Genomic DNA, 12,131 nt, shown 5'->3' on the forward strand with positions numbered 1-12,131 from the left:
TCTTCGCAGTCAAATATTATTTTATTATTCCTGCGCAACCATTCACAAATTTTCATTCTCAATGAAAAACCACATCGTCCGAAGCTTATCGCATTTATGATTGATCGTTCTCTCAGAATAAAACAATTTTAAAACTCTCACCCAGGGACATTTCATTCGGAAAGGCAAACAAATTCTGAACAAGACCTTCTGCGCGCAACAGATTTCCTGCGATACCGCGATCGGAATTTATTGATTGCTTGTTTTGTGAAAATCAGGTCGTGACGATCAATCAGTTCACGTTTCTACATATCGAATTATTTCCACCAAAGGAAAACATCAATACCGAAAACTCAAGTACAAATGCCTTACGCATCATTTTCATAACTTGAATTTAATTTTTATTTTCATATGACAACAAATGAAATCCGATATTCGAGACAAAGCAATGACAATAACTAAAACTGAAACGCTAATAATCAAGTAATAGTAATTGGAACATATTAATTTGAATGGAAACAATTATAATAGTTAAATAATAACAACTAAACAGCACCATTTACCATCTTACAAAAGCAGCAAATCCAGTTTCACTTCTACAAGATCACATCAAAATATCGCGGGGACAGTTGGTGTGTGGAAATTGTACCGCGGAAAATCTGGGGAAGGGTGAATTAGTTGGGAGAGGTGCGTGGTCAAAGAAAAATCCTGAACACCCGTTCATTGCCAAATGAAGACGAGAGCTCGTTGAAACATCAGCTAAGCCTTATTTGTTGAAGCGCTGACTAGAGTTATAGTCACTGTAGAAGATTTTCCGGAAAGAAACGAATATGTGAAACGCAGACAATGCGTATCGATCGCGCGGAAGATGGCCGAAGAGCTGACCGCTCAGAAGAAAGCCGAACGAAAGAAGAAGTTGCAGATTCGAAGCCGAACAGAAAGTTGACACGAGATTGCGCGAATATTCGCGTGATCGTAAGGCGCTTGTAGATCGGGTCGAACACTTCACTTGAGAGATACCGAAGCTGAGAACAAGACTCAAGAGAAAAACAGACCGCTGACCGCGAAGGCTAGTCGACGAATTAATTGGCAAGGGCGACGCAGGCCGGAACAATAGAGAAAAAAAAAGATGGGGGAGAAGCAAGCCGGCCGACGAGTCTGGTCTAACGTCCGAGTTGACGAGCGACCGAGCACGCCGGTTAAATTCCCCCCCTCCGCGGTAATTTCACTTGAGACTTTCCTGAACATACTCCCCGCCTTCGCCAACGGAAGTTGGAAGAACGCTGAGTTTCGAAATTGGCCGGGCGAAAGTAGAAGTCGAAGTCCGAAGAGTGACGACCCGAGTAAGGCCGTCGGCACCAGGGTGAAGCGTAACCACTCTAGCGAGAGGCTATCGTGAAGGTGGAAGTCTTTCGTCCGTGATGAGCACGAGTGAGCCCACTTGAAGCTCGTGCGAAAGATGATGCCATTTAGAGATTGAAAGATTTCGATGGAAGTACTCATAAGACCATCTCTTCCAGAAGTGCTCGAGTTTGGAGTGAAGTAATTGCCAACGAGAGAGCCGAGATTCCGAAATTGAAGCGAGAGATGCTTCCGGCACGGTATTGAGCGCCTCGCCGATGAGTAAGTAACCAGGAGTGAGAGCGAGTGTGTCCTCTGAATCGTCCGACAAAGGGCAAAGTGGTCGTGAATTGAGGACAGCTTCGACTTGCGCAAGAAGAGTCGTAAATTCTTCGCTCATATGAGGAGCCGATGGTGGATTGATTGACCACTTTGTCCCGAAGTTGGTTAGTGCCGCCATGGTATCGTTGAGTTCTACTGAACCCGCCTTGAAGAGTACCTGAAGACATGCCTCTGCCCCGATGAAGTTAGTTCCACAATTGCTATAAAGAGTGTGGCAGAGCCCCCGACGTCCCGAAAACCGCCGGTATGCCGCGATAAAGGCTTCCGAAGTATAGTCTTTCACGAGTTCGAGGTGCACAGCGGAAGTCGAGAAGCAGACGAAAACTGCGAGATAGCCGTTGTACGTTTTCGCCGCTCGTCCACGCCATGTTTTGATCGTGAAGGGTCCAGCGTAATCGATGCCAGTATGAAGAAAGGCTCGTGACGGAGTGACTCGCGAAGAAGAAAGCTGTCCCATGAGTTGCTGAGCGTGGGGCCCGCGAAACCGTGCGCAAGTAACACAGTGAAGAATGTGCGACCAAATGGGGGATCGACCACCGAGGATCCAGTACGATCGACGGAGATATGCCAATGTAACTTGAGTACCGCCGTGAAGAGTCTTGAAGTGAGCGTCTGAAACAACCAAGGTGGTGAAGACAGAATGTCGAGGCAAGATAGGAGGATGCCGAGTTTCCGGATCGAGCTGCGAATGTTTCAGACGCCCGCCAACCCGAAGAGTTCCGAATTGATCGAGGAAGGGTGTGAGGGCGGCCAATGAGTTGCTTCTTGGCAGAGACGCTCCGCTTGCAATGATTCAAAGTTCCGCAACAAAGTAGGCCGATTGAATAAGACTGAAGGCCGACTTGCGTTTGTGAGAAGTGAAGAGACCGGTGATCGAGCGCCTACCGACGAGAGGGCCGTCGAAGTTAACTCGGTAGCATGAAGAGGACTAGGTGAAGTGCTTCCGTGCAGTGTAGAAGAGTTGCCGCTAGGGTTGTCACGTGATAGTCATTGTGACTGCTCGGCTGGAGTGGAAGTGGCCGTTACGTAACTCGGAGTAGGCGAAGGTGGCCTGGTTGAAATTGAAGCCACGTTTGAAGACACCGGAATATGTATCAGAGTATGATGTTTATTTTGGTACTCGAAGCACCGACCCGTGATACGGCAGTTAACCGCTGAATGAGGCCCGAGGCAATTGAAACAAAGCCGCTTCTCGATGACGATCTCGCGTCGTTCTTGCGGGCTTTTGCTCCGAAACTGTGAGCAGGAGCCGATGTAATGGTTACCGGAACAGAGGTGGCAGCATTGCATGGCAGACTTTACCGCAGGAAGGGAGTCGGAGGTGCTTGGCGTGGAAGCAACGTAAGCGCGAGCCGATGACTTCGAAGTTTTGATCGCCGAAGAGACCGAGTAGGTAGCGGAAGAGGCTCACCTAGTTGAAGGTTTCCCCGAGGAGCTCGAACCGATGCTCTTAAACGCTCGTGCGCGAGAAACGAGAAATTCGTGAAGCGTCTGCATGGTGGCGGGAGAGGTTGAAGCGCCAAGTTTGACCTTCCACTGCTCACGGAGGTGATAATCGAGACGAGACACGAGAGAGTGCACGAGAATAATATCCCACGATTTAACAGGAACTTCTAGTGCTAGGAGAGCATTTAACACTTCCATGGTGGTATTGATGAGGGTGTTAATGTCCTTTGCGGGGCGTGAAGCGATGCCTTTGATTGCGAAAAACCGATCGAGTTGAGCAGAAATGACGAGCCGCTTGTTTTCGTAGCGAGCGACGAGTAGTTCCCACGCCGTGGAGAACGAATCAGAAGAGACCGGGAGATTGCCAATGAGCTGAGCCGCATCACCGTGAAGCGAAGTTTTCAGATAGTGCATTTTTTCCACGGCCGTGATATCCGTGTTTTGGCCGACCATTGAAACGAAAAGGTCGTGGAATGGCCGCCAATCGTGAAATTCACCCTCGAAAGTCGGAAGTTGGATGTCCGGAAGTGATCGACGAAGGGAGGCTGAAGAGACCGAAACTGAGACGTCCGCGAGAATAGTACCGGTTGGTTCGACGCGGTCGTAATGTTCCTTGACAATGATCAAGGCAACCTTCGCTTTTTCGTAAACTTGTTGACAGGTAGCCGGAAGATTGGACGTGAAATAATCGTGGGTGGCCAAGTTTTCGCACTTCGTTTCGAGGAGAAGAGCGTGTTCCGCTTGAAAACGTTCCCAATTCTTTTCCGAAAGCTCGAGACGCGTGTTGGCTAACGGCCGAGAGATCGATTGAGGAGAGAAGGTGTCGCTATGGTCGGAGACACATTTAATGCACTCGAGAGTGCTGAAGAGTCCGGTGATGCGCTGCTCAACCTTAGCCGCGGTGGCTGCCATGATAACGAAGAATTGGCCCGAAACAAACGAGAGAATCGAAGGAGAATCGCAAAGTATTAGTGAGACGAGACTCGACGCCGAAAAAAACCAAACAAAATCACTCGAAGTTGATTGGATAGAATCACGAGAACAGAGCTCGAAAAATATCGCGAAAAGTCCCGAATATGTCCAGAGTGGCCGAAGCACGGACCGCGACGAGAGATATGACGAACGTAATTCGAGACTTGCCGGAGAGAGTCACAAAGTCGTAATTGAGACCGAACCCGAAATGTCACGGAATTAAGGTTGCGCTGGTATCAGAAACGCAAAAAAGGGAAGAATAAAGAGTCACTGGAGTTCAACGTAGCTCTGAGAGACCACCGGGAAACTGTTGCGTGAATAAGCAAGTCGAAAATGCGAACACTTGCATGAAAGCCGGGAGCAGCCCGAGTGTCACACTAGTTGAACAGAGAACGAGTAATGCCCGAATGAGGGAGGGAGAGAGACCACGTATGCCTCGCGCGGTTAAACGAAGGTCCGAACAAAGACGAGATCGATTGACAAGAAAACAAACCAAAAAAACCCAAACAAAATCAGTGCATGAAAGCCGAGAGCAGCCAGAGGGTCACACGAACGGAACAGAGAACGAGTAATGCCCGAATGAGGGAGGGAGAGAGGCCACGTAAGCTTCGTGCGGTTAAGCGAATCTCCAACAAAGAGGAGACCGATCGACAAGAAATGGCGCCCACTAAGCTCTCCGCGTCACGTCAGGGACGTGAGGCGAAGCGACCGAGAGAGAGGGAGAGCGCGCGCGGCGGGGGCACACTTGTATGCGATAGAGGGATTGAAACCAAGATGGCGCGCTCTGAGCGCCGCGCGGCGCGTGGGTAGCGTTGAACGAGGAGACCGAGAGAGAGCGCGCTTGCCCGAAATGTTCTCGGAGCCGCGCACAATGGAATCGCACCGTGAAATTTCACAATTAATTCACCACATATCCGGCTCGAAGGACCATGTTTGAAAATTGTACCGCGAAAAATCTGGGGAAGGGTGAATTAGTTGGGAGAAGTGCGTGGTCAAAGAAAAATCCTGAATACCCGTTCATTACCAAATGAAGACGAGAGCTCGTTGAAACATCAGCTAACAATAAGCCTTATTTGTTGAAGCGCTGACTAGAGTTATAGTCAGTGTAGAAGATTTTCCGGAAAGAAACGAATATGTGAAACGCAGACCATGCGTATCGATCGCGCGGAAGATGGCCGAAGAGCTGACCGCTCACAGCGCGTTGCCGCGTTTTATATACGCAATCGAGGATTGTCGACTGCGCGGAAGATAACCAAAGAGCTGACCGCTCACAGCGCGTTGCCGCGTGTTTTACACGCAATCGAGACTTATCGATTGCGCGGAAGATGACCGAAGAGCTGACCGCTCAGAAGAAAGCCGAACGAAAGAAGAAGTTGCCGATTCGAAGCCGAACAGAAAGTTGACACGAGATTGCGCGAATATTCGCGCAATCGTAACGTGCTTGTAGATCGGGTCGAACACTTCACTTGAGAGATACCGAAGCTGATAACAAGACTCAAGAGAAAAACAGACCGCTGACCGCGAAGGCTAGTCGACGAATGAATTGGCAAGGGCGACGCAGGCCGGAACAATAGAGAAAAAAAAGGAGGGGGGAGAAGCAAGCCGGCCGGCGAGTCTGGTCTAACGTCCGAGTTGACGAGCGACCGAGCACGCCGGTTAAATTCCCCCCATCCGCGGTAATTTCACTTGAGACTTTCCTGAACAGTTGGTGTTAAACAAAACAAAATCGTTCTTTGAATTTTTGCAAAAAGGATAGGAAAAATAATTCAAAGAAAATTTTCTTCAAAAATACAATGAAATACTTGAGCACAAAAGTATTGAAGTGAACACCATTCGCAATGTTTTGATTCAACTTCGTTGTCTAAGTTTCTCGATTCGATCTATGTTAAATTTCAGATGGTAGTAGAGCACGAGTCCTGGGTGATGAACTTGAAGGAAGCAAATCTTTACGACTACCCAATTTGGCAGAAAATGTACACAGCTAAACAGGCGTACCAAATGGCATCCCTGTTACCCCGAGACTGGGACTCTCTGATAGACAAAATGACGAATGAACCGTCACTCTTCGATCTTTACTACAAGTAAGCGGACAATTCAAATGTAAAAAAATTCAATCACACGTATATTAGGTTCATTTGCATAACATTGAATATTTTTTTTTTCACATTCGTGTTTCTTTCGAGCCTATGATTTTTACTGCATCGGTTCAATTTTTTTCCTCCTACTGAACAATGCAGTTACCGTTTCTATATATCATTATGATAGTGAGCCTATCATTTTCGTAAAAACCTGCTATTGATATTCTTGACACCCCGTTCAAATTACCAAAACCGTATGGAAAATCCACCACAATCCCGGATCACAGAAATGTCTGACCACACGGAATTCCCATATAAATTCCACACAAGAGTTCTTGAAACCCCATGAGAAATCGAAATACCCCGTGAATCTCCGTCCAATTTCTTTGAACAACCCCATGAAAATTTCAAGAACCATGGGAATTTTGGACACTCCATAAAATCTCCTGTAATCTAAACCACCCCCCCCCCCCCCCCCCCGCAAGAATTGCTACTCCCTCACACGGGAAGCAGAATCTTTGAAACGCTTCAAAATCCTTGAAGTATTGCAAAATATCTCGTTTTACTTTGAAGCCCAGATAAATCCTGAAAATGCAGTTGTCAGTTTTATTTTTTAATCCTTTAAAATCTAATGAATGTGCTTGATCAGTGTTCTACAATTTGAAAGCTTGAATATGTGACAATCTAAATTGCCCATCTTCGCAGGCATTATTACAAAAATTCACCGGTGAGGCCGGCCTGCAACGACGAATGCCGCAAAAGGCTGCTGTGCGATTTGCGAAGCGGTAGAAGCCACGATAGAAAAGCACTCTGCCAGAGCTTAGAGTCGAGAATAGACGGGGAAACCAGAACGGGATGGCGAGCCTGGATCTACAATGGCTTAGCTTTGTCGTACGTACCAGATTGGTTCTTCGGACCTTACCAAGCTCCTGATGTTATCACTAACGAAATAGACGTGTAACATCTGGTAGATGGACTTGTTTAATCATCAAGCTTACTAGCTTTTTTTATCACTATACTGTAGAACCATTTTTATGGGTAGTTGGTATACGGTATAAACAATTTTTACTGCATTTTAATACTACTCATAATTAATACTTTATTCATCATCGTTTTTAAGCTTGTATAATGTGACAATATTGTTAGCAATCCATTCACCGACGATCAGAATGCAAATGTATCAGTTTAATCATCGAGTATAAAATTGCAGAGTAATTGAAATTTGATTCCTGGATTATCGGCTCGCAATTGTTGAAAATACGATATTGTACACTATGCACTACATACATACAGTATATAAATGTTCCAACTGTACATAAGATACATTAGTCGATATTAACGCTTTCTTTTATACCCAGTTATTAGCCTTTGTTTCAATAACCGACAATTTTCAAGATTAAAGCATCTGTCACTGGAGTTATTGAAAAAATAAATAAATAAAATCAACGAGAACTTGAAGTTTGATTGTGAGTTGCAGGCTTTCTTTCGGCAGAAAATAGAAGTTGGCTTTCGAAAAGAGGAGAAAGACTGATACATGAAAAGACTTGTCATAAATCTGTTTGGGAAACAATATAAAATTGCGAAGACATTTTTTTGCGATTCTGGGTTTCTTGTGGCAATGTGCTACGTGGACAAAGATCTGTATCATACTTTGTCTAAAGAAAAATCCTGCCTTTACTATGGTGGATGATATAATATATGGTGGCGGGTTTTAAAATAGTTAAGAGCTGTACATAACTCACGACTTAAATGATGTAATGATGCTTCAACCTAGATTCTTCCTTACAGAGTAACTCATTATACACCTTTTATATATATATATATATCATTCAATTGTCACGCGTTCTACACTCAAATACTCAAATAATAATCAATTATACAGACGTTAATTCCGTTTCAGTTTTGTTCGAAATTCTATCCTTGTAAAACTAACCACTTTTTTGTTAGCCACATGAATTTTGTCCTTTCGTAAAATATGGCATAATTTGCAAGTGAAATAAATTTTTATAAATAAAAAAGTTACGTACAAATGACTGTACAAAATTTTAATGTCTGCTCCAATCAATGTAATAATAAATTATTTTTCAAAAACTTGCACACACCTTTAGATCGCGAAATTATTCCGAGAAGCATTCGAAATTTTTTTAAAATCTTTGAGCGAGGTGAAATCTTCACGAGTTGAAGAATACACACGGAATTTATCATTTAAACACTTCACTTCACGACTGCAGAAGTTTGCAAATATCCAACATTCGGTAAAAATTTCCATTCTGTTCAACTTCACCGTACGCGTAAAATTAAAAATTTGATATACCCGAATATACATATTCAAGTACAAGAAAATAATTCGGATAGGGCCGAATGAAAAAAAAATGTACATACAATTAACAGATACGATAATGAACGTAATTAAGCCGGTGATGGAAATTCAATGCGTTTCACACCAAATTTAACGGTGATGGTAGAGGAATATCTCATCGCAATATCTACGCACGTAATCACAATAAGTGAGTACTATAAACAGATTTGTACACGCAAATATATAAGTGAATGTATTTACAATCCAAACCCCACTGAAAAAAAAACCTTCATGATAATTTCGTTTTTCCGCATTTCAGGATGTCAGTCGTCATGGCGATTCCAAGATTCGCATACAATTTACCAAAGTATGTATTGGGCTTGGGTTAAAATCACCAAAAGTATCTGGACAAGCGATAAATTGCAATACATCCGGCATCGACGTAATTTATTGAAAGATGTTGTTCGATTGTTTTACGTGGAAAACTCTTTTCCTCTTTCCTTTTGTTGTGAAAAAATTTTTTGCGGTCAATTTATATGAAATAAACAATGTCCAACATTATTTAGTAGCGATATAGTATTTATAACGATAATATAGTTATTTCAAGAAAATCAAATAATATGTGTAATTGATTCGAATTTTTAATCCGATCAGCTGGCGTGAAAAAATCATTTACTGTATGTGAACACGGAATAAAAAAGTTGCGAAAACGATGAATAAAGAGAAAGGAATGGGTTAAGGAATCTAGAAAACAATTATTAAATTAATTTACCAATTCATTATGTACGACGTGACAAGTCTTTACGAAAAATCATTGAATGATTATTTTTCTAATTTCCACGTATGGGTATGTGCTAAGTATATTTGTATTATAAACATTAAAAAACTTGGATCTTGTCTTGTGAATAAATGAAAAGAATAAAAATATATATATATACATATATAAGTGATATTATATTATACGTATAAAATATATAATGTAGCAATTCAGTTGATTAATGATAAGAATGATAAAAAAACAATGAAGATAATAATTTTATATTCATACAACGTAAAGAGATTCGGAAAAACTGACCTCGCTCATTGTTTCCCGTGCATATAAACTACATGGGCATATAGCCGATTAATATGAAATATGTTATATGGTGCGGATTACAAAAAATTCAAATCATTATGACAAGTAATGTGTAAAAAATATTACGAAATGTAGTTAATGGTAGAAGTACTTCTGATAGAAATATAACGAATTATACGTTTTAGGGATACAATATACTAGTTGTATAGTTGACATAGTATTTAAGCGTATCAGTTAATTTTTTATCACAGCCATCATACATATAAATGAATAATAAACATAACCAATTAGTAGGTTGTATGTTAGACAATAATAATGTGTATATTATATACATATATATACATATCAGCGTGGTCTTTAATGGGGTAGTTTTCAAATTTTTATGCTCCCAGGGGCTTAAACAAATATTCGAATTAATAAAAAATAATTCCTCAAGAATTTGAGCTCTCTGTATCAATTCTAAGATAGTCCGCTTTCTGATCGAAGTGTCTTATGGAAATAATTTTTGTTCTCAGTGTCTATTTCATTGTTACAGTAATATTGTTGAAAAAAATTTTAACTGCAAGGTTTTAGTGCTACTATCTGGAACGAAATACACATCATCGTACCCAGGAAATTTAGACGAATTGCACACCTTCGAAATAAAGAAAAAGTCAGATTTTGAGAGTTGCAGCAATTATTATGTTTATTTATTTTTTTTTTCAGATAGTAGCACCAATGCCCACTAAAACCTTGCAGTTATAGATTTTTTGAACATTATTACTCTTGCTATACAATATAAACTGGTTAAAAAAAGTTTATCGCATGTTATTTCCATAAGATAATTCGATCACAAAGCGGACTATCTTAGAGTTGACATAGAAAGCTCAAATTTTCAGGGAATATTTTCCCATTAATTTGAAATAAGCCCCTGGGAGTATAAAAATTCAAAAACAACCCTATTAAGGACTACCCTACTATATATTTTATATAAATATATAATATAGATATATACGTAGATTTCGGTCTTTGAATACGCGAACAATTGATACAAAAGGAATTAACGAGTATCTCGTTAGCTGAATTTTAGTTTTATCAAGATTAGTTTCGCTTCTGTCACTCGATGTGATTCGGCAAGCGCAAATTGTAAAAAAAAGGTTCGAAAAACGGTAGAAAAAAACTTCAACCGATGTATTAATTATCAACGATCAAAGAGAAAAATTATATGGTATAAGTCCTGATGAACACGACGATATAAAAATGTACTGAAAAAGTTACAATAATCAGTAACCTATGTGTAGTAATTTATATGAATAAAATATTGACCAACATAAAAAAAAATTCCATGACAACCGACGAGAATCATTTCTACTGGTTTGATATTTATTTATCTTCATCGGGGTTTTTATTTTCATAAGTTGAAAATGATGAGTATAGTGATTTATTCGTATACTTTTACAACAATAAAAATACGAGGTTCTAAAATTCATTCGCATTCGTATGAATGTCAACACCCATTTTTTTTTTTTTTTTTTTGTGTGTGGTATAGTTGTCAAGTTATTGGCTTCTAAAGAATTGACTTAATATAAGTATGGCTTTTTCGCGAACAGTTTTTCGAATTAAACAAATTTGCAATAAAATATCAAACATGGTGGTTTATATAGGAAATTTACTGTTCTTTTGTGATTATGAAATAAAATTCGAAATTTGACTTTTTTTTTTCTTGTACAAAATTGGAATAAAGATTTCAAACCAGAACTTTAATCACTTCGACTATTTCTTATTTCTTATTTTACATGTCGCACTGAGCGTGCTAAATGCATCGATACGCTGCGTAATTAAAATGTATTAACCAGTTTAAGCGTATTTAGTCTCTAACAAGGGCGTAGTTTCAAAATGTCCTTAGTTTACTCTTCTTGTGTCGGTATGGATTATTGTTTTAATTATGTATAAACTTACCTATATGGATGTTTTCCGAATATTCACTCGAAGATTGACTTCACTCAACAAGATCTTCATTAGCCACTGAAAGTGTTTTATCTAGAACTCACTTACTGGAGGATGCACACACGTAAACATCTGACAAACATCACAACTTTTCAGCTTTTCGGCTGAAAAAATCCAAAGGAGTTAGCCTTGCTTTTTTTGCAATTTTCATATCTCGGAAACTTTTCGTCTAAGAATCGTTCTGCATGACTCTTTTTCCACTAATTGGACGCTCGGGAATCCGGAAATGACATCAAAAAGAGCGTGGGACCGACAACAGAGGAATTACACGCGAAATTTTTCATTTTACTGCTTCAACTCTTGGTCCGTTACTCGCCGCGTATTCGGACTGCGCGCGATCGATTTCTCTCGCAAAATCACGTTGATATAGTGCATCGAAGAATTAATTTAATTGCGAGAAGATACGATCTCCATTTTCGGCGAGAGCTTGATTTTATCTATTATTGAATCTTGGTGATCGGTCAATTATGTAAACGTATTTTTTGTTAACGTTTCGGCCCGGATATGGACCCTCCTCAGAACGATTTATTTATTTAACTGTCAAGAACAACAAAAATTTTTTACAAGAAAAGTGCAATCAGACATTAAATACAGTAGATGTCCCATCCCATAT

The 12,131-nt window shown here is 40.7% G+C and overlaps 1 protein-coding gene across 5 annotated transcripts in view; it reads left to right on the forward strand.

Annotated features, from left to right (window-relative positions):
- Nucleotides 1-11,183, forward strand: part of LOC107227049 (sphingomyelin phosphodiesterase) — a 48,886-nt gene extending 37,703 nt beyond the window's left edge. For 4 of the 5 annotated variants that reach the window (XM_046740226.1, XM_046740228.1, XM_046740229.1 and 1 more), the window contains exons 9-11: nucleotides 5,977-6,161; nucleotides 6,864-7,049; nucleotides 8,777-11,181. In XM_046740226.1, coding sequence (XP_046596182.1) covers nucleotides 5,977-6,161; nucleotides 6,864-7,049; nucleotides 8,777-8,846 — 441 coding nt within the window. In that variant the 3' untranslated portion in view covers nucleotides 8,847-11,181. Of the gene's footprint in view, nucleotides 1-5,976; nucleotides 6,162-6,863; nucleotides 7,050-8,549; nucleotides 8,666-8,776 lie in introns of all 5 variants that reach the window. The other variant, XR_006904427.1, reaches the window with a different exon arrangement.
- The last annotated feature ends 948 nt before the right edge of the window (nucleotides 11,184-12,131 follow it).

Source organism: Neodiprion lecontei, chromosome 5 (assembly GCF_021901455.1).
Source record: "Neodiprion lecontei isolate iyNeoLeco1 chromosome 5, iyNeoLeco1.1, whole genome shotgun sequence".
Classification (NCBI taxonomy): Eukaryota; Metazoa; Arthropoda; class Insecta; order Hymenoptera; family Diprionidae; genus Neodiprion; species Neodiprion lecontei.